A 23945-nucleotide genomic window follows, 5' to 3' on the forward strand; every position below is an offset into this window, starting at 1 on the left:
GAGTGTAAGTCTTATACTTTGTTAAATTTATCCTAAGTATTTCATTAATTTTGATGATATTGTAAATGAAATTATTTTCTTAATTTCATTTTCAGACTGTTAATTGCTAATATACAGTTCATTTTATGTATTGTTTTGAATATTAACCTTATATCTAGCAACCTCACCAACTTGTATAAACAAGTTCTAGTAGTTTTTTAGTGGATTCTTTAGGATTTTATATACACGAGGTCATATCATTTGCACATAAAGACAGTTTTACTTTCCTTCCTTTTGAATCTGGATTACTTTTATTTCCTTTTTTTTTTTTTTTTGCCTAATTGCCCTAGCTAGAACCTCCAATACAACGCTGCATAAATGTGACAAAAGTGGACATCCTTCTCTTGTTCTTGATTTTAGAGTGAAGCCTTTGCTTTTTAGGTGGTTTTGATGCTGTCTTCAGGGGAGAGAATGAATAACACGTACAATATATCCAAAGAGGAAAATGCCTTTAAACTCCTATTCTTCAGACTATTAAAGCCTGAAACAGAAACTTTTAATTTAAAACCCACTGCGAAAAATTAATATATAAAACAACGCTAACATAATTAGCGCCCCAACTGTTGAAGAAACATCAGAATATGCATAGCAGTGACCTAGTTATATTCCCTATAACCTTTACTCCAAGATCCTCTTGAGCACTGATGTTTGTAAAACATTACATGAAGGATGAGACTGTCCATGAGAGTTCACTTGAGATTAGCAATGAGAGCTACTGGACAGGTCCCTCGCCTGTAACGATCTGTCTCAACAGGGCTAGCCACTTACCAGCCTACTTACTGAGAGTACTATAGCCTACTATAGAGAAAAAAACAAAAGAAACACATTTAAACCATTAAGTACAAAAAGAGGAATTAATGCTTTATGTTTACCATAGCTATTTTTTAATAATTACCCATTGTCATCTAGTCGATTCTGACTCACAGCAACCTTAAAGGACAGAGTAGAACTGCCCCTACGGGGGCAGGAATAGAGGGAGGAATTCAGCAGAGATTATTGCCTAAAAGAAAAATAAGGACACTGGGAATGCTGTCATTATCATACTGCCATGTGGTTAGTTACTTTTGCGTGTGGCCTTTCTAGACATGGTCTTGTAACTCCCACCCAGGACATTGGGTGGGATTGTGTGATAGGGCAATTGTGGCCTACCAATAAGGATTGGTCAGTTTTGCCTTAAAAGAGAGCCAATTCCAGAGCAGAGCAGAGGATCCTATCACCACCAAGGAAGAACAGCCACAAGCAGAGAGCACGTCCTTTGGACCTGGGGTCCCTGTGCTGAGAAGCTCATGGAAGCAGGAGAATGAGACAGAGAGAGAGACCAAGATGTAACCCTGAAGACAGTGATAAGTGGTGGCAGGAGAGATCTGGCAGGAGGAGACAGCATGGTGGGCTTCCCAGCCTTGGAGAGAGAAAGTCAAGTGCCTTTGGGCAGAGGCCTAAGGCCAGGGAGAGGCGTGCCTGCCAGCACAGCTGAAGATAGGCTGTCCTGATGAGAGAACTATATCCCAAGTGTTCCTGAGCCTGAACTGTAACTGTTACTTCCCTTATAATAAATCACGAGTATGGTCTCTGAGTTCTGTGTGGCCATCGTAATGAATTATTGAACCCAACAGAGAAGTGGAGAGTGTTGTGTGAGGGATGGTTGGTGTCAGAATTAGTAAAGACGGTGGAGAGAGGAGGCTTGTCTGGCCTCTGCCTCAGGGCAGTCAGCCTTGCACTGTTGATCTTGGTTCTCCTTCCCTTGGGTTGGAGGGGGTCAGACACTGTTCCTGCACCATAACTACAGTTGGCATTGGAAGTGGGATTCTTTGCAATGGCTCTAGATTCTTGAAAGCATAGAACTTTGTAAGAGAAAGAATGAAGGACCTTTGAAGTGAAATATTCAATTCTTGGATAGTTGTTTTGGTTGTTGTTACCTATAATGGCTGAAAAGCTGCTGCTGGAGAGGCCTGGGTCCAAAGCCAGGCCAGATAAGCAGGATGAATGATAGGGTGCCAGGGTCTTCTGGTTCCACCCAGCCAGAGGCCCAAGGCCATATGCATATGAATGGGAAAATAGTTCAGGTGTAGAGAAGACTAAACTGGAACGTTTCAAAAGGGTTATGTGTTTAGGATTATGCATTTATTTGAATGTACTATGGATATTGAATGTTTCTCCTACCTAATGTTGTAAAGCAGATCTAAATGTATGCTAGAAATAAATATCGGGTATTATAGATTACAGAGAGTGCATAACTCCGCTTTCAGCCAATACTGGATTGGATATGCTAAAAGGGGAACTAGGATTTCCCTGATGGAAACACAGGCTGTTGGTTTGAATGCAGTAGCCTTGTGTATAGAATGGGGGCTTAGGCTGAAAACCTGAGCCCCATCAAGGTCTGTATTTAAAAAGACATGCAGAACCACCCAGAACTGCTGAGGGAATAGAAGATTTGCATTTGAACGAAGAACTTACAGAAAAAAGTGGCTGTTTTGCTTTTTGAATTTCCAGCAAGTGGTTTGCTGTTGGATGCATCAAGGCAGGAAAAGTCAGTGCCCTTCGGAGGGAACCTCTTCCAGAACTGGGAGCTAAAGGGAGCCAGTGACTAGACAGCTTGGTCTGCTCGCTTGTGGCACCATCTGGGTCCACTAATGAGTGGAAGTGGGGAAGTGCAGCAATAAAGAGACATGCTGAGTTTGGACATGTTTCACTGGCACCCACTGACCAAGCGCATGGGGGCTGGAGATGAGAGACTGAGGAAGGGCTGGCTGGTCAGGAGTAAAAGGAATTGTTGGACTCCTGAAGTTCTGAAGTTTACAGGTAGAACCTGTTGACCTAGCCCAAGGGAGCTAGGGATGAAAGAGTGTGAAGGGGCTGTCTGAAGTGCTGGCAGGTGTGTGTGAACTCTCGAGCCTGAGGCCACTACCCATTGTGACCTAGCTTGGATGGCTAGGGATGAGCTGACCGGAACCCAAATAAATTAAGAGAAAGATGTTTGACACTGTGAGCTGGTATAGATTGCTGCAATTTGAGGGCTTGTTCTGGACTAGACTTTGTCTGTGGATGCAGATGCTCAAAGTTCCAATTGAAACTGAAGATTCTTCAAGACCAAAGGATGTGCTTGTCTCCTCAAAGTACTGGTTTGACAGGGACAGGCAATTTAAACACTGGCTATATAAAATGAGGCAAGATAAAGGCATGAAGTGGCTGGCTTAAACACTTTCGCAGGTGTGCTTACATTCAGAATGAGGGGGACAAGGGAGGATCCCTTCTGAGTAGGTTCCTCTTTTCATGATGGGTATGCGGAAGAGAGGGTGGGGAAGATGTTGATAGGATTATATGATTCTGCTGTTAGTGTTAACTGTTAACAGGGCTAACTGTGACTACAAAAACTGTAATTGTAGAAGCTGTGAGTATACAAGAGTGGACTAAGTGGGAGGCACTTCTAGATTAGAGTACAGTGGCTGAACCTAAAGTCCCTTAAAGGTTTTGCTACTATGATACCTTGTGAGGCTCAGAGCAAAGGAACAATCTTCTCTCAGTTGAATTTTGTCAGAGGCCAGGAATGGTGAAGACAAGTTGACTTTTGGAGAACCTGACCACATCAGATGGAAACCTGCAGCAAACCTGAATGGCTGGTACCTGAGTAAAATCACCCTTTGGACTCTTTGCCCTGTTGAAGGACTAATTGTTAATGATAAAATGGTAAAATGATTGGGAGGTGGAAGTTATACTCCAAATATGAAAAAACCATGGCTAGAAAAACCAGTGGGTGGCCTGCTGTGTGACTAATTAGTTTTGCATGTGGCCTTTCTAGCCATGGTCTTGTAACTCCCACTTGGGTAATTGAGTGGGACTGTGCAATAGAGTAATTGTGGCCTACCAAGGGGATTGGTCAGTTTTGCCCTAAAAGAGAGCCAACTCCAGAGCAGAGAGGGGGACCCTACCGCCACCAAGGAAGAACAGCCAAGAATGGAGAGTGCATCCTTTGGACCCAGGATCCCTGTGATAAGAAGGTCCTGGAAGCAGGGGACCAAGAGAAAAAGAGAGAGAGTGCAAGCTGTAACTCTGAAGGTGTTGAGAAGCGGCGGCAGCAGAGACCTGGCAGGGGGAGATAGTATGGTGGGCTTCCTGGCCCACAGAGAGAGACAAAGCTGAGTGCCTCTGGGCAGACACCTAGAGCCAGGGAGAGGCATGCCTGTGAGCACAGCAGCAGGGAGAGGCTGTCCTGGTAGAAGAACTACATCCTGAGTGTTACTTAGCCTGAACTGTTACTTCCCTTATAATAAACCCCATAATCATGAGTGTGGTCTTTGAGTTCTGTCTGGCCACTTTAATGATTTATCGAACCCAGCAGAGAAGCAGAGTGCTGAGTGAGGGACGGATGGTGTCAGAATTAGTAAAGATGGTGGACAGAGGAGGCTTGTGGGGCTCCACCTCATGGGAGGTAGCCTTGCACTGTTGATCTTGGTTCTCCCCTCCCCCTTGTGGGGTTGGAGGAGGTCTGACACTGCCCTCATGCCATTTTTACACATACTGATGTTTGCTTAGTGCCTTTTTAAAGTTTCTAATCTTCCTCCAACCCTTCTTCCAGGGTTTCCTGAGGATAATATACTGTGCTGACCTGATAGCGTACTCCTGGCCTTCTAGCTCCATCCAGGTGTCAAAAGTCCTCCCTCTTAGATCTGCTATGAAATTAAGATACTTTTTGGCAAGCTGAAGTTTGTGACTGTAACTCCTCATGTTAACTTCCAGCTCCTTTTCTACAGCTGCCTTGGAAAGCACACATGGGAAATATGAAAATTTATCAGAATATGATCACTGGCCCATAGATGAGATTCTTTTTGGAGGGGGAGAAAGTTTTTGTAGTTTTTTCAAAGTTGATACTTTTGGTTCTTTAATGATTTGTTGTGATTCATCTTATGAAGAAGTTTGGAAGACTTATTAAGATGCTCTGAACTTGAACTTGGATATCCTTCTTAAGAATCTTAAGGAGTTGGAAAGGCTGTCATCTACTTTTTTATGGTGTAGGTGGAGTATGCATGGAGAATGGGAGATAGGCTAATTGTCCCTAAAAAGCCTTTCACCAAAGATTACATAATGATATACAACCAAATCTCAGAGATTCTGTCCACAGTTTTGCTTGCCAGTGGCCCTGGGATACGGGTCTGTTCTTTAATCTCTTGGAAGCAGTTCTTCACATAACCTGACTCAATCTGCCAGAACCTGAACTACTTAGATAATAATAAGAACAACAATTTAAAAATGTTGGAATTTTTTCATTACTATAATTCTGTGACCCATGACAGGTATATGTACTATACCTTAAATCCTTTAATGTTAGATTTTGTTGTTGTTGTTAGGTGCCGTCGAGATGGTTCTGACTCATAGCGACCCTACGCACAACAGAACGAAACACTGCCCCGTCCTGCGCCATCCTTACAATTGTTGTTATGCTTGAGCTCATTGTTGCAGTCACTGTGTCAATCCAGCTCATTGAGGGTCTTCCTCTTCTCAACTGACCCTGTACTGTGCCAAGCACAATGTCCTTCACCAGGGAATGATCCCTCCTGACAACACGTCCGAAATATGTAAGACGCAGTCTCGCCGTCCTTGCTTCTAAGGAGCATTCTGGTGGTACTTCTTCTAAGATAGATTTGTTTGTTCTTTTGGCAGTCCATGGTCTATTCAATATTCTTTGCCAACACTACAATTCGAAGGCGTCAATTCTTCTTTGGTCTTCCTTATTCATTGTCCAGCTTTCACATCTATATGATGCAATTGAAAATACCATGGCTTGGGTCAGGTGCACCTTAGTCTTCAAGGTGACATCTTTGCTCTTCAACACTTTAAAGAGGTCCATTGCAGCAGATTTACCCAATGTGATGCGTCCTTTGATTTCTTGACTGCTGCTTCCATGGCTGTTGATTGTGGATCCAAGTAAAATGAAATCCTTGACAACGTCAATCTTTTCTCCATTTTCATGATGTTGGTCATTGGTCCAGTTGTGAGGATTTTTGTTTTCTTTATGTTGAGGTGCAATCCATACTGAAGGCTGTGGTCTTTGATCTTCATTAGTAAGGGCTTCAAGTCCTTTTCACTTTCAGCAAGTAAGATTGTGTCATCTGCATAATGCAGGTTGTTAATGAGTCTTCCTCCAATCCTGATGCCCCGTTCTTCTTCATATAGTCCAGCTTCTCGGATTACTTGCTCAGCATACAGACTGAATAGGTATGGTGAAAGAATACAACCCTGACACACACCTTTCCTGACTTTAAACCAATCAATATCCCCTTGTTCTGTCCGAACAACTGTAAGGGTCCCTCATGAGCACAATTAAGCGTTCTGGAATTCCCATTCTTTGCAACGCTATCCATAATTTTTTATGATCTGCACAGTCGAATGCCTTTGTATAGTCAATAAAAAACAGGTAAACATCCTTCTGATATTCTCTGCTTTCAGCCAGGATCCATCTGACATTAGCAATGATATCCCTGGTTCCAAGTCCTCTTCTGAAACTGGCCTGAATTTCTGGCAGTTCCCTGTCAATATACTGCTACAGCCATTTTTGAATGATCTTCAGCAAAATTTTGCTTGTGTGTGATATTAATGATATTGTTCTATAATTCCTACATTTGGTTGGATCACCTTTCTTGGGAACAGGCATAAGTATGGATCTCTTCCAGTCAGCTGGCCAGGAAGCTGTCTTCCATATTTCTTGGCATAGGCGAGAGAGTACCTCCAGCCCTGCAACTGTTTGTTGAAACATCTCAATTGATATTCCATCAATTCCTGGAGCCTTGTTTTTCACCAATGCCTTCAGAGCAGCTTGGACTTCTTCCTTCAGTACCGTCAGTTCCTGATCATATGCCACCTCTTGAAATGGCTGAATATCAACTAATTCTTTTTGGTATAATGACTCTGTGTATTCCTTCCATCTTCTTTTGATGCTTCCTGCGTTGTTTAATATTTTCCCCATACAATCCTTCAGTATTGCAAATCGAGGCCTGAATTTTTTCTTCAGTTCTTTCAGCCTGAGAAACACCGAGCATGTTCTTCCCTTTTGGTCTTCATCTCAAGCTTTTTGCACACGTCATCATAATATTTCGTCTTCTTGAGCCGCCCTTTGAAATCTTCTGTTCAGTTCTTTTACTTCATCAATTCTTCCTTTTGCTTGAGCTGCTCGACGTTCGAAAGCAAGTTTCAGAGTCTCCTCCGGCATCCATTTTGGTCTTTTCTTTCCTCCCTGTCTTTTTAACGATCTCTTGCTTTCTTCACGTATGATGTCCTTGATGTCATTCCACGACTCGTCTGGTCTTCAGTCACTACTGCTCAATGTGTCAGTGTCTGCCTGCCCAGTTATAGCCTTTATTACAATGGACCAAACAGGTCAGTACCTTCCTGATCTTGACAACAGCGTCTAGACATGAATATACCTGGCAAAAGTCAAATTTTTATAAGCTGCTTGAATAAATTTACCTGGTTATGATTTTTTTTTTTTAATTTATACTTCCTTTTTCTCTTATCATTTGTTAAAACCTCAATTTCAATTTATTTCCTGAAGATAAAAGAGGTACAGGCCTTCATTGTTTAATTTGCTGACTTTTCTATTTGATACCGGCAGTGTCTGCATAACCTTTTTTCCTTCCCTGCCTACCTCAGTCCTGTTCCTGATTTTATTCTTTGACAAACTTCCTGATTTTATTCTTTGACAAACTTTTCCAACTTGGATTGCAAGCCTTTTCATCAACAACCAACTTACCAGGATAAGTTTTCTAGGCACACACGATGGTTCAAAGTTTACAAAGGAACTTATACTTACATGATAATTCATTTTCCATCAGAGTCTTAAAACCTAAAAGATAGTAATTTAAATGTCTTATATGGAAGGAACTGGTATGATGACGACACAATTTCTGTCACATACATGCGCTGCGTTATTTCTCCAGTGATAGGGATATGAACTAAATTCATTCCACTATTATTCATTTGGAACTAAAGGTATGCATTTACAATTTGGTGAGAAGTGCTAAGAGGTTAGGTGGTAGGATACATGTAATGAGTGAGTATAGGACATGAGTTCAAGAATATGTGGTGCCTCCCAGTCCTAACAGCCAACAGCACTGGGTGCCCATAATCTGGCTGCAAAACCCACCCACCTATGCACTCTAGGGAACAGGGACACATTTTCCTCACAGACACTCAGGGGTGGCTGTCAGCCCCCTGCCTTGCTCAGTGTGTGACCCTCTACTGCAGCGGGATACCTGTGCCTACACCAATCACCCTGTTTGTCTAGGATTGTAGGTGAGAGACTGCACCACACACTTGGTGACCAACTACCAGGACAACTAAGCTGAATCCATACAAGAAAAGTAAACAGACTCCTGGGCTTACATATCAACAGATCTAACCATCTGGTGACAGGATGTTAGAGCTTCAAAGGTGCCAATAATCAAACTAGCTCACACAAGCAGCCTATTTAGGCATATTAAAACAAAATAAGAAGTTAGGACACAGTAAGCAAACATAAAATAAATAAATACAATAACTTATTGATGGCTTGGAGACAACAGTCAAAATTAAATCACATAAAGAGGCAGACCACAATGGCTTCAGCAAGCTCCCAAAACAAAGGTTCAAGAAATCTTCCAGAAGAAGAGAATTTCCTGGAATTACCAGAGGTAGAATACAAAAGATTAATATACGGAACTCTTTAAGAGATCAGGAAGAAGATCAGGCAAAATGCACAAGCCAAGGAACACACAGTTAAAGCAACAGAGGAGCTTAAGAAGATTATAGAACACCTTAATGATAAATTAAACAGGCTTTTTTTTTTTAACAACCCATAGAGAGAAAACAAACAGAAATCCAGAAGATTAACAACAAAATTTCAAAATTAAGACAACTCAATAGAAAGCCACAGAAGCAGAATTGAGGCAATGGAAGTCAGAATCAGTGAAACTGAAGATAAAGTACTTGACACCAACTTATTTGAGGAAGAATCAGATCAAAGAATGAAAAAAATGAAGAAACCCTGAGAATTATGTGGGACTCTATCAAGAGGAATAATGTACAAGTGACTGGAGTACCAGGACAAGGGGGGATAACAGAAAACACAGAGAGAATTGTTGAAGATTTGTTGATAGAAAACTTCTCTGATATCATGAAAGATTAGAAGATATCTATCCAAGATGCTCACTGAACCACACAAAAGGTTGATCCCAAAAGAAAGTCACCAAGACATATTATAATCAAACTTGCCAAAATCAAAGATAAAGGGAATTTTAAGAGCAGCTAGTGATAAGTGAAAAGTCTTCTACAAAGGAGAGTCAATAAGATTAAGCTTGGAGTACTCAGCAGAAACCATGCAGGCAAGAAGGGGTTGGGATAACATATATAAAGCCTAAAAGGAAAGAAATTGCCAGCCAAAAATTATATATCCAGTAACACTATCTCTCAAATATGATGGTGAAATTAGGGCATTTCCAGATAAACAGAAGTTTTGGGAATTTGTAAAAACCAAACCACAAATTACAAGAAATACTAAATGGAGTCCTCTGGTTAGAAAATCAGTAACATCAGATAACGACCCAAGACTATACCACAGGACAGAGCAACCAGATATCAACCCAGATAGGAAAATCACAAAGATAAATCAAAGCTAAAACGCTCAAAACAGGGAAACAGAGACGTCTTTATGTAAAAGATGACAACGTTAAAACAAAAAAGGAGACTAAAAAATGTAGTCATGTAGTCATAGATCTTTCATACGTAGAGGAAGTCAAGGCGATATAAAGTTCAGTTTAAACTTAGAAAAATACAGGTAAATATTAAAGTAACCATAAAGGAAACTAACAATCCTACACACCAAAACAAAAAACAAGAAAAACATAAAGACTCAGCAAATACAAAAGCAACAACAATGAAAAAGAGGAAAAGAAAATACATAAAGAAAAATGACTCAGCACAGAAAATTAAGTGGAAGAAACTGTCAACAACACACACAAAAAAGACATCAAAAGGACAGCACTAAACTCATTCCTATCAATAATTATGCTGAATGTAAATGGACTAAAAACACCAATAAAGAGACAGGAAGAGGCAGAATGGATAAAAAAACATGATCCATCTATATGTTGCCAACAAGAGACACACCTTAGACTTAGAGACACAAACAAACAAAAACTCGAATGATGGAAAAAAATATATCAAGCCAACAATCAAAAAGCAGCAGGAGTGGCAATATTAATTTCTGACAAAATATACTTTGAAGTAAAATCCACCACAAAGGATAAGGAAGGACACTACACAATGACTAAAGGGTCAATATACCACAGGGACATAACCATAATAAATATTTATGCACCCAGTGACAGAGCTTCAAAATACATAAAACATACTCTCACAGCATTGAGACGAGCGACATGTAGCTCCACAATAAAAGTAGGAGACTTCAACACACCCCTTTTGGTGAAGGAGAGAACATCCAGAAAGAAGCTCAATGAGGTGTAAATGCCACAATCAATCAACTTGACCTCATAGACATATACAGAACACTTCACCGAATGGCAGCCAAGTATACTTTCTTTTCCAACACACACGGAACATTCTCCAGAATAGACCACATGTTAGGCCATAAAGCAAGCCTTAACAGAATCCAAAGCAGTGAAATATTACAAAGCATTGTTTCTTACCATAAAGTTATAAAAGTAGAAATCAATAACAGAAAAAGCAAGGAAAAAAAAATCAAACACTTGGAAACTGAACAACACCTTGCTCAAAAACTACTGGGTTATTGAAGAAATTAAACATGGAATAAAGAAATTCAAAGAATCAAATGAGAATGAAAGCACATTCTACCAGAACGTTTGGGACACAGCAAAACCAGTGCTCAGAGGTCAATTTACAGCAATAAATGTACACATCCAAAAAGAAGGGCCAAAATCAAAACATTAACATTTCGACTTGAATAGAAAGAGAGCAGCAAAAGAAGCCCTTGGACACCAAAAGAAAGGAAATAATAAAAATTAGTGCAGAATTAAATGAAATAAGAACCGAAAAATAATTGAAAGGGTTAACAAGACCAAAGCTAGTTCTTTGGAAAAAAATCAACAAAACTGATAAACCATTCGCCAAAATGACAAAAGAAAAAAAGAAGAGGAAACAAATAACCTGAATAAGAAATGACATGGGCGGTATCACAACAGACCCAGCTGAAATTTAAAGAATCTGCTGCTGCTGCTGATCCTCCGCTGCTGTTTCTCACCATCTGCGCCTTCTCCAGTGTTAACTGTTCTCCTCATTGCTTTCTGGGTCTTCCACATTTTAGGTATCTATTAGAGCACCCTGCTCCCTCGGTACCAAATTTTGCCTTAGTTATCTAGTGCTGCTATAACAGAGATACCACAAGTGGATGGCTTTAACAAAGAGAAGTTTACTTTCTCACAGTAAAGTAGGCTAAAAGCCCAAATTCAGGGTGTCAGCTCCAGGGGAAAGCTTTCTCTCTCTGTTGGCTCTGGCAGAAGGTCTTTCTTATCAGTCTTCCCCTGGACTAGGAGCTTCTCTGCGCAGGAACCCCAGGCCTAAAGGACGCACTCTGCTCCTGGTGCTTTTTTCTTGGTGGTGTGAGGTCCCCCTGTCTCTCTGTTTGCTTCTACATTTTATATCTCAAGAGATTGCTTCAAGACACAATCCAATCCTGTAGGTTGAATCGTACTTCACTAACACAACTGCTGCCTGTCCTCCCTCATTAACATCATAGAAGCAGGATTTACAACATGTAGAAAAATCACACAATACCAGGAATCAGGGCCCAGCTCATTTGATATATACATTTTTGGGGACATAATTCAATCCACAACAGTGCCCATCAACAGATGAACAGATAAACAAATTATGGTATATTCACACAATGGTATACTACACAATGATAAGGAACGATGATGAATCCATGAAACATCTCATAATGTGGATGACTCTGGAAGGCATCATGCTGAGTAAAATTAGTCAGTTGCAAAAGGACAAATTATTGTATGAGACCACTAATTATAAGAACTCAAGGAAAGGTTTAAACAGAAGAAGACATTCTTTGATAGTTATGAGGGTAAGGAGAGAAGGAGAGAGGTATTCATTAATTAGATAGTAGACAAGAATTATCTTAGGTGAAGGGAAGGACAACACAAAATACAAGGGAAGTCAGCACAACTGGACTAAACCGAAAGGTAAAAAGTTTCCTGAATACAACCAACACTTTGAGGGACAGTAGCAGGGGAGGGCGTATAGGGAGCATGGTTTCAGGGGACATCTAGATCAATCGGCATAACAAAATTCATTAAAAAACTGTTCTGCATCCCACTTTGGTGAGCGGTATCTGGGGTCTTAAAAGCTAGCAAGCGGCCATCTAAGATGCATCAATTGGTTCCAACTCATCTGGAGCAAAGGCAAATTAAGAACACCAAAGACACAAGGAAAATATGAGCCCAAGAGACAGAAAAGGCTACATAAACCAGAGATTCCATCAGCCTGAGACCAGAAGAACTAGATAGTGCCTGGCTACCACCAATAACCACCCTGACAGGGAACACAACAGAGAATCCCTGACAGAGCAGAAGAAAAGTAGGGTAAAGAACTCAAATTCTCAAAAAAAGACCAGACTTAATGGTCTGACTGAGACTGGATGGACCCCATAAGACATGGCCCCCAGACTCTCTATTAGCCCAAAACTAAAACCATTCTCGAGGCCAATTCTTCAGACAAAGATTAGACTGGACTATGAGACATAAAATGATACTTGTGAAGAGTGTCCTTCTTAGCTCATGTAGATACATGAGACTCGATGGGCTGCTCCTGTCCGGAGGCGAGGTGAGGAGGTAGAGAGGGGCAGCAGCTGGTTGAATGAACACGTGAAATACAGAGTGGAAAGGAGGAGTGTGCTGTCACTCCATTATAGGTGGAGCAACTAGGGTCACTTAATAATGTGTGTATAAATTTCTGTATGAGAAACTAACTTGAACTGTAAACTTTCACTTAAAGCAAAAAAAAAAAGAAAAGGGTAAAAGCTTTTTCAGATCACACTTTGTGGCCCTCAAGTCACCAAGTCACTTCATACTTCTGAACAATGGTGATAACAACTGCCCTATAAGTTGTTGTGAGGACTGAATGAATAATATGCATAAAGCATGCTGACATTCAAAATTAATAATACTATTAATAGTCTCATCAATGAAAAGATTTAAAAATCACAGATAACAGTACTAGAACAGAACTTTAGAAATTCAGTGGTTCCCCTTAGATTTGGTAACTGTACTGGGTTGACTGGTGACCCCCCAAAATATATTTCCAATTCCTAACCCTTGGTACCTGTGAATGTGACCTTATTTGGAAGAAGGGTTTTTACAGATGTAATCAAGTTAAGGATCTTGAGATGACACCATCCTGGAATAACTGGGTGGACCCTAAATCCAATGACAAGTATCCTTATAAGGCAGAGGAGAGCAGAAGACATGGGTAGAAGAAGAGAAAGCCATGTGAAAAACGGAGGCAGAGATTGAAGTTTTGCAGCCACAGGCCAAGGAACACTTGGAGACAACAGAAGCTGAAAGAGGCAAGAAAGGATTCTCCCAGAAACGATTCTTTCAGAAGGCGTATGGCCCTGCTGACACCTTAATTTCTGTATTCTGGCCTTCAGAGCTATGAGAGAATAAATTTCTGTTGTTTTGAGCCACCACACTTGTGGTGATTTGTTAGGGCAGTCGCAGGAAACCAATAAAACAACTAAGATATTATCAAACCATTTTGCAGATGCAGTAAACTGAAGTTTAGAGGACTTAAGTTCAATTCAGAAAAAAGCATGAAACATTTAGTCTTTGAAATTGTTGCTTCAAAGTAGAATGAAAAGGCCCTGGAATATGAATTAGACTAGAATTCTAGCTATGTGACTCTGGGCAAGTCATAACTTCTCTGGGCATTACTTGTCTCATCTGTAAAACTGAGAGTGAGAGTGGTGAGTACAGGTCAGTACAGTTCAAAATTAGTTGATCACCTGAATCTCTTGAGAAACTTACTTAAAACTTTAGATTCCTAGTCCTCACCACACTATCCAACCTACTAAATCAGAACCACTGAGAATGTGGCCCTAAAATCCATTTGAAAGACTCCCAGGTAATTCAAGATCAACCAAGGTTGGTAATCACAGGGCTAGATGATCATCAAATCCCTTCTAGTGCCAAATTTTATATCTCCGATTAGAGATCGATTCCCAGAGTTCTCAGCACTTAAGTATTTGCATGGCCTGGACTGTTTGTATCGGTGAACACTAGAAATCTGAATATAAAAGCAAGTATCTGGAACCTATTTATTCATGGTTCCACGGGCATGGAATTTGGGCCCAAAGTAACCGTTAATATCCTCTGTTCTATCTAAGCAGTCGCTGTCCCTCAGGTGACTCCCTGTGGTTTACATCCCGTCCCCATTTCACCCTGCGCCGGGACAAATGACTGTGGAAAATGTTTTCTTTCCACAAAGGAAAAACACATACGTGAGAGGACACAGGCCAGGTGAAACAGGTAGTGTTCAAAGTGTCTGCATGTAAGTTAGTACTGTCAACATGGATTTGCCACATCTGAGAATAATATTCACAAAATCTTTTCCATCTTTCAGGAGAAGTCACACAGCTTAAAAAAAAAAAAAATAAAACGCATCTCTCTTATTAGAAAAGGCCCAGTTTGATGAAATAAGTTATTTTAATTTTGTTTTATTTTAAACCCAGGCTGCAGTTTTCTTCTTGGTTCTTGGGTTTAGTTTTTCCGCCCCGAATTAATATCTGACACTGGTATTAGATCCTAAATTTAATCACTAAATTAGTTACTCCTGAGTAAAACCAATCTTAGCAGAATGAAAGACCACTCTCAATCTCTAGTCGTTAAGTCAAGACTGAAGGCAACATGGTATTCTGATGTTTACCATAAGCTGAATGCAGTGTGTTAACAAGGCCTGTTAACACATAAAGCTTGAATTACATGTCTGTCAGCTACCAGTACATCCTTATGGAGACAGGATTTGTGAATTCTGCAGAATTAGGAAGAGTTAGAAAGATCAATGAAACACTGATGCCTCTCTATCTTGAGGAAGATCAAAGCAGGAGTTGTTCTGTTCACTCTGAACCACCTAATTTCCCAGGGCTGTGCTAGTCAGCACAAGCGACAAGCAACAGGATAGCATGAGGTCTGGTGGGGAGGCGTCACACGGTCCCATAGAGCATTCTGATTCCTACAACTCTGTCTCTTTTGAAGAGGAGTTAAACGGAGACAGGAATATCTCAATCAGGCATTTGAGATTCTTTCCATCGTTCTGGGTCAAGTCCTGCAAAAAGGACACCCTCTGGGAACTTGCATCCTGGGACTTACAAAAGAATGCTACCTTCCTCACTAAATTTGACATTTAGAGTCGTTAAGAACTTTAAAGTTAAAAGACTTACATTTGATTAGATTTGTTTGCGTTCTCTAAACCTAGATGGCCCAACATTCTCTTAATTATTTCTTTTTAAAATCTCAGAGGACTAAGCAAAGATGGGAACAATGTTATCCTTCTTTGTTGAAAGTCAAGCATAAACGGCATAGAAGGATCTCTTATCTCCCCCCATGAGACTGCTCCTTAAGAGCAAGGTTTAAAATTTGTTTTGTTTTAATCTGGGTGTTCCCACACAGAATAGGTGTTCTAAGAATGCTTGTTGAATAAACGAATAATAATAATAAAAAACCTGGTACTAGAAGGCCCTGAGGCAGTAACTACTCCACTGAGAATTTTAAGCTTGAATTTTCTCGACACGGTGGTTGTTACTACTTCCCACACCCCACCCTCACAATGTATTATGAAAAATTTCAAACATACAAAAAAGCTGAAATAATTTAACAGTAAATATCCATAGACCCACCACCTAGATTATATAATTTACATTTTACTATATTTGCTTTATCACACATCTATCCATTACTGAATCTTTTTTTTGGATGCATTTCAGTGTAAGTTGTAGACAAGCTCATCATGCATATCATTCAACGGAAGTATTTGTTTACAGTTCCATATTTTCTTGAGGTTAAATTTATATATAATGAAATGCATAAATGCATATACCTATGTAACCCAAACTTCTGTCAACATAGAACTTTTCCATCACCTAGTCTTCCTCCCCAGAGACAACCACTGTATTGATTTTTTCCATCATAGTTTTGTTTGATCTATGAGTATTGTAAAACCGAGAGTCACCTTCTCCAGAATTTCACATAATGAAAGCATACAATAGGTTCTCTTTTCTATAAGATTTCTTTCAGTCTTTATGTTCTTGAGATGTATCCATGTTGTGTGTATCAGTAGTTGTTCCTTTTTATCCCAGAATAGTATGCCAGTGTATATACTGGCTGTCTCTTTATCAATTCTCCTATTGATAGATACTTAGAATGTCTCATTTTTTTACAATTATGAATACAGTTGCTATGGACATACTTTCACAAGTCTTTTTGTGGATATATGTTTTCATTTGGGGTAAATGCCTAGAATTGGAATTGCTGGGTTATACTTTGATAAGAAACTGCCATCCTATTTTCCAAAGTGGTGGTACCATTTTACACTTCCACCAACAATGCATGAGAGCTCTGGTCGCCCCAATTAGCCCATTTTTGACTGAACGACTTCATTCCAGCTAGAGTCAGAATCGACTCAACAGCACCCAACGACAGTGTCAGCTTTTCATTCTATATTCCATTGCCTTAGGAGGGTAGCAGTAGTTGAGCTTCCCCTTCAAGTTTATATATTATAAAGAGGGGGTGACAGCAGTCACTTTAATTAGACATTATAGAAATACATATACATGAAAGGACATCGAACTGTATGCTTATCTGTGCATATCTAAGGGGAATGCTGTTGTCCATGGAGACTGTTAGACTTTCATTATTATCACAGAGTAAGGTGAGGCAGACTAGGGCATTATGAAAGGGCAACCTACTTTAAAAAATTCACACTTTGGAGCTAGCCTGTAGGATAACAGACCACATATCAAGTCTTGATATGTGAGGCAACAATTACGAACAGAGGGTCACTAGCACAACCTCTGTGAAATTGGAAGTGATTGTTTTTAAAAATATCCCCCACACAGATCAAGTTAAAAGACTGCCTTGCCTTTCCCCATGGCCAGTAACCTAGACAGGATTTCAAACACCCTGAAAGAGTAATGGAAAAAAAAAAAAAAAAAAACTCTTATAAAACATGGGGTCCAGTAGATTTCAGCAGGGAGAGTGGGGGAAGTAAAAAGAACCATCCAGATCATTTGATAAGAGAACAGAGAAGATCTTGGCAATTTCCTTGTAATAGCTGCAATTCTGGGTAACTTAATCCTTGGGGGGATGATGAGGTGAAGATATTCCCACATGCAAAACCATATTCCAACAGATTTTCTATTAAAAAAGACTGCCCACTAAAATTGAGGTCTTATTTTGTATCTAATGATAATCTGTAGAATTTATTTTCCCTAAACCACTGACTTAGAAATATAAAAGTTAGTAAATTTATCCAGTTCAGAAGCTACTATATTTCTGCTTGCCTCTGCATGTGACTGCTGCATGGCATCTGTGATATCATGAATTTCCACTGTCTGTTCTTCAGAGGAATGGGAAGATGAATAAAGAGTTTATGTTGACAAGGACTATAAACTAAGCAACTCCAAACATACTCCCTCAGGCTCCCAGAATGTAAAGAAAAAAGTAATCACTCCAAATGACCCCCAACTATTTAGAATTTCATACCATCAAATCAGATGAACCAAAATTGCTACCACCTGTAAAGATTCAAAGAAATACAAAAATCACTACAGAAAGAAAGAAAAAAAAAACCCCGGCAGATGTGCTTGGAGGAAGGGAGACCAAGCAGAGGAAGAACATGCTTCGAGCACCCCCTCCAGGGAATTTCTGATCATATCAGAGACTGAGAAGTTCTGTCAGAATCCAAAGGAATAAAATAACATGCCTTATCAATTCTTTTCATACTTATGACTTTATGAAAAGTTGTTACAACTATGCATCTTTTAGAATCATAGAATTGAAGGCTTGAAGGAATTTGAGTTTGTCTACTCCCCAAATCATAGACTTTTAGCTTCAGAAGGGACCTTAGGAATCACTTAGCATAACTTGCTACTCAATATAAAATATCCTTTATAAACGTGAATCTGTTTTCTGCTTTCACACCTCCAGTTATAAGAAATGTAATCTGCTCCAATTTCTGAGAGCTCTAGCTGTTGAAAGGTTTTTCTCATGTATTGAATCAATCTGCTTCCCTTTAACTTCCAATCACAGGTCCTGGTTGCCAATACAAAAAAGTAAGTCTGCTTATAGTTCTCTATAAACTAGCTCTTCATTTTGAAGCTGGATACATGAATCTTCTCAGTTTTCCCTTTTCCAGGCTGAAATACCCACATTTCTTTCAATAAGCGTTCCAGATCTTTTGCTAGTCTGGTTAACCTTTTCTTCTAAATGCACTTTATCAGTGTCCATAAAACGTACTGCTCCAAATAAAATGCAAAGCCTTAGGTATAGACAAAGGAGCCCTGGTGGTGCAATGGTTAAACGTGTGGCTGCTAACCTAAAGGTTGGCAGAAGCAGAGAGAAATAGGACATCTACCTCCTGATTCACAGGTCTGTATTCTTTCCCTGTATCACACTGAAAATAACCTTTTGGACAGAAAAACAACCAGAACATGTTTCTTCAACATGATGACATGAGGAATGAATGGAAAACAATGAGAAAGGATCAAGTGCCTCCTCCTAGGCCAACTTAATTTTCTTCTTTGGGGTCTTCATTCCTGCCCATAAAGGAAAACTCAGGTAACCTCCCTGGGTGAGTCTTAAAGGATATAGTAGCAGAGGATCAAAGCATATGAGTAGCCTCTGATCTTTTTTTAAGAGGTTCAGTGCAGTCCAGACAGGTTCCCTGTACCATCTAACAGAAATCTCAGTGCTTACTTAGTCAGGCAATTAAAGGCAGCTTGCAAATCATAAAAAAATTCAAAGCAATTAAATGTTGGTCTGGGTGGTAGCTGTGGTATTGATGGTGGGGGAAACCCAGGTGTATAAGGTATATTCATCTTATAATTAGAATGCTGAATATAAAATGTATATAGTAAAGGTGCAGAATGAAGTAGAGTATATAATAAACATTAAAATTAAGTTTGAGGGCATTGGGCGAAATAGTATTCTGGTTGCATATCGGTTGGGATTTGGCTTAGGTACTTTCTTTCCGTATCTCCCACCTCCCACAAATTCTGAATTCATCCTTCAAAATACATATGGAATTAATTCAAAATGTACTTACTACAAATCAACAAAAGGCACTGAGAGTTGAAATTCACAAAAAAGAGACTAAGACCAGCCTTGAAGTAACTCAGCAACTAGTGTTACTAAGCCAACCTGCGAACAATATACAAGCTACAATGCTATTAGAGAAAGTGGATGTACAGGGTATCAACACACATAGACTGCAAGCTTCTCCTCCAAAAGCAAGGTCAAGTTGGGGGATAGTTGAGAGCTGAGACTAATTCACATTCGACATCAGATTGAAAATTTCATGTAATCCTCACAAAAGACCTCAGGAACTCTTCTGTCAGCAGAATAAATTTGCCTTATCAAATTAACTGGCTTCTAGGACGAGTAGACCTGGATAACAACAGCCTGCTGGAGCAGGATGACAGTTGGATAGCCGTGCCAGACCTAGCCTGCACATTCCAGTATGGTCAATTGGGCAGTGCTTTGACTCTGACATTCCTGAACTTTTCATGACTGAAGATTGGCTGCTAGAAGAGACTGCTCCATGGTCAAAAGTGGTACTCAATCCTTGTTTGTTTGGGAGGGGGGCACTGCTATGTTTGGGGCAGTATATAAAAAATCCAACTGAGATAGGGCCTGGACAAGCCACACTGTCCTTCCCCTCCTGCCACAGGGTAGACTATTAAGCAGAAAACTTTTATGCTGGACATAAGCCATTCTTATCCCCAAAGCAATTAATTTTATAAGCCAAATAACAAATAGAAACCAAATCTAGGAATGCTGAATTCACTAAGAAATCCAAAAGAGACATATCAACTGTCAATCCTTTCCCAAAGGAACTGGAAGGGGAGGCTGAATAAAGCAATTCCATAAAATGCAATCCAAAAGCCCTCACTGTTTACTGCACGGTACATCATAATGGCAGGAGTGGTCTTATCCTGTTACACTGGAAAATGAGCTAGAAGAAGATAAAGCCACAGCTACAGCCACTACATAAAGTAAACAAATACTTTATACATACAGCAGAATGCCCAGATAACGCAATCTCACAGTTCCCAGCAGCTCTAGCAAAAAGGAATTCTCTCTTTCAGGTTCTGCTGCAGGCACTACAATAAAGCATTCTGATGGTCAGAATGATATGAAGACCCTGAGATTAGTCTGCTTAGGACATCTCAGAGTCGGCTGGTGTTTGACTTCTGAGTATAATAAGTTTTATTTTCTTTTTTCTGAATTAAGAAAATGTGTCTGTCCCTGGGTGTATAAGAAAGGATAATGCACAAGAACAGACGCCACATATACTAAACCACGTTAATCTCTCCTGACTATAGAGCTGAAGACTGACATTTTATCTGTTGAATAGGAACAATGTCATAAGCAGTCAAGAGACCCAGCAATCCCCATAAACATACATCTAGTTTCACTTGGGCTCTTCTCACCAAATAAAAATCTTATGAGCATCAAAACAAGATGATTCAATACAGCCGGTCATTTTACTTTCAGGTATACTTCTGGGTTAGGTAAAAACCCTCAAGAAACATTCATATGTGAGCCCAAGAAACAGCATAAGAATGTTCCATGAAATGTTATTATTTTTTTTTTTTAATAACTTTTATTAAGCTTCAAGTGAACGTTTACAAATCCAATCAGTCTGTCACATATAAGTTTACATACATCTCACTCCCTACTCCCACTTGCTCTCCCCCTCTTGAGTCAGCCCTTTCACTCTCTCCTTTCTTGACAATTTTGCCGGCTTCCCTCTCTCTCTATCCTCCCATCCCCCCTCCAGACAAGAGTTGCCAACACAATCTCAAGTGTCCACCTGATATAATTAGCTCACTCTTCATCAGCGTTTCTCTCCCACCCGCTGACCAGTCCCTTTCATGTCTGATGAGTTGTCTTCGGGGATGGTTCCTGTCCTGTGCCAACAGAAGGTCTGGGGAGCATGGCCGCCGGGATTCCTCTAGTCTCAGTCAGACCATTAAGTTTGGTCTTTTTATGAGAATTTGGGGTCTGTATCCCATTGATCTCCTGCTCCCTCAGGGGTCCTCTGCTGTGCTCCCTGTCAGGGCAGTCATCGGTTGTGGCCGGGCACCAACTAGTTCTTCTGGTCTCAGGATGATGTAGGTCTCTGGTTCATGTGGCCCTTTTTGTCTCTTGGGCTCTTAGTTGTCGTGTGGCCTTGGTGTTCTTCATTTTCCTTTGCTCCAGGTAGGTTGAGACCAATTGATGCATCTTAGATGGCTGCTTGTTAGCATTTAAGACCCCAGATGCCACATTTCAAAGTGGGATGCAGAATGATTTCATAATAGAATTATTTTGCCAATTGACTTAGAAGTCCCCGCAAACCATGTTCCCCAGACCCCCGCGCTTGCTCCACTGACCTTTGAAGCATTCATTTTATCCCGGAAACTTCTCTGCTTTTGGTCCAGTCCAATTGAGCTGACCTTCCATGTATTGAGTGTTGTCTTTCCTTTCACCTAAAGCAGTTCTTATCTACTGATTAATCAATAAAAAAACCCTCTCCCACCCTCCCTCCCTCCCCCCCTCGTAATCACAAAAGTATGTGTTCTTCTCTGTTCCATGAAATGTTATTTGTAACAACAACAAAAATAGAACCACATTGGGCAATAGAAGAAAATATAATAAAATGTGGCATATTAATATAATAAAATAGTATTCAGCAGACAAAACAAAATAGAATAAATTAACATGGAGAAATCTTGAAAATAATATTGAATGATAAAAATGTACAATAATACGTAGTCTGATTCATGCACGTAAATTTAGAAAACATACAAAGCAGTATTACGTATGTTCATAGATACTCATATATGACTTTATAAAAAAATGCACTGAAAGGATAAATACCAAATTCATGTCAGAAATGGGCCTGGAGATCAAAGAGGATGTTATCTATATGTTTTGCTTTTTTAAAATTTCCTTACATTTAACTATGTGTTCTTTCTTATTACATTTCTTTCTACTAATTGTATAGATTTTTAAAACTGAAGATGAAACAAACATAAAACATTAATTTTCAAGTCTGGACAGTGGAAACATAGTATTTGTTATGGTATTCTCTGTAGTTCTTTTTTAAATTTCTAAAAGAAAAAAAAAATCAGGTCTCAGATGAGCCAATCATGTGTCTGCATTTACACTGAAAAATGCACGTATCGAGGGTAAGGAATTCTAAACATAAGTAAAGACTCAGTATTGCCTAAAGTTTCCTGTGAAACTTCAAGGCAGAGAGATCATGGCTATTTGAAAGAGTACTTGCTAGATTAGATATGGGCCGGACATTCAGTTACACTAGTTCTAAGCAAGGCCACTGGAGAGAGGAGGTAGTGCAGAATAACAACTTACATAGCTTTGGTATCATACAGATCTGGGTTCGACTCCTGGTTTAACCACCATCTTAGTTATTTAGTGTAGCTATAACAGAAATACCACAAGTGGATGGTTTTAAAAAAACAGGTATTTATTCTCTCACAGTTTAGGTGGCTAGAAGTGTGAATTCTGAGTGCCAGCTCCAGGGAAAGGTTTTCTCTGTTGGCTCTGGGTGAAGGTGCTTGTCATCAATCTTTCCAAGTCTAGCAGTTTCTCAGCGCAGGGATCCCGGGTCCAAAGGACACGTTTGGCTTCTGGCTCTGCTTTCTTGGTGGTAGAAGGTCCCCCCTTCTCTCTGCTTGCTTCTCTCTTTTATATCTCAAAAGAGATTGACTCAAAATACAACCTAATTCTGTAGATTGTATCCTGCCTAATTTACGTAATTGCCTTTAATCCTGCCTCATTAGCATCATAGAGGTAGGATTTACAACACATGGGATAATCACATCAGATCACAAAATGGTGGACAACCACACAATACTGGGAATCATGGCCTAGTCAAGTTGACATACATTTGGGGGGACACAAATTCAGTCCATAACAGCCACTAATTAGTGTGACTTTGGCCAGGCTGCTTGATCTCTTTGAAGTTCAGTTTCCGCATGTAAAAAATGGAAGTAATTTTATCTCACATGGTGTTTGGAGAATTACCTGAGATAATGTATAAATATACTGCTTAGATTTTGCCTAGCACACAGCAAATATTCATGAAAAAGATGAGGAAGTATTTATTCAGGGCTTTTCAGGTTAATCATTCTTTTGTCAATTCAACATACATGATGAATATGGCACATTCCCATCCTAACAGTGGGAGATGTGAGGGGGTAAAGAGGGACAGGATCGGAAGTGGTAAAGGGACAGGAAGCCCTCTAGATGTGCCCCTAAACCCTATGCCTTTTCATCACAACTTAGAACCACCGTTCTGGACTAGCAGAACCAAAGCCTGTATTTTAGGCTCCCAGAACTGCAGAGCTGTAGCTGGTAGCAACTCTAAATCACGGCTCCCATGGGAGCCTGGGTTCCAGAGATTACGGTAATATGAGACATCCTGAAATTGCTGGGTGGACAAAGTTCTGGGGCACTGGAAGGTGATGGTGGCTAGTCTTCTAAGCAGGCTGGAAGCAGGATTAGTGGTTTCAGGGGGCCCCATCCTGAATCAGAAGGCAGGGGTCCCAAACAAAGGCCAACAGGTTGTCTTGAAAAATCTACCCATTCTAGGTCTCAGTTCTCTCT

General features: G+C 40.1%; 1 protein-coding gene across 19 annotated transcripts in view; it reads right to left on the minus strand.

Moving 5' to 3' along the window:
- The window catches only part of EXOC6B (exocyst complex component 6B), a 712770-nt gene that overhangs the window by 69616 nt on the left and 619209 nt on the right, over positions 1 to 23945 (minus strand). The window contains exon 21 of one of the 19 annotated variants that reach the window (XM_064268723.1): positions 289 to 7873. The exons of 17 other annotated variants lie outside the window; for them this stretch is intronic. In XM_064268723.1, the coding sequence (XP_064124793.1) occupies positions 7859 to 7873 (15 nt within the window). In that variant the 3' untranslated portion in view covers positions 289 to 7858. Of the gene's footprint in view, positions 1 to 288; positions 7874 to 21913; positions 23944 to 23945 lie in introns of those variants that run through there. One more of the 19 variants, XM_064268719.1, reaches the window with a different exon arrangement.

Source organism: Loxodonta africana, chromosome 15 (genome assembly GCF_030014295.1).
Source record: "Loxodonta africana isolate mLoxAfr1 chromosome 15, mLoxAfr1.hap2, whole genome shotgun sequence".
In the NCBI taxonomy this organism is placed as follows: Eukaryota; Metazoa; Chordata; class Mammalia; order Proboscidea; family Elephantidae; genus Loxodonta; species Loxodonta africana.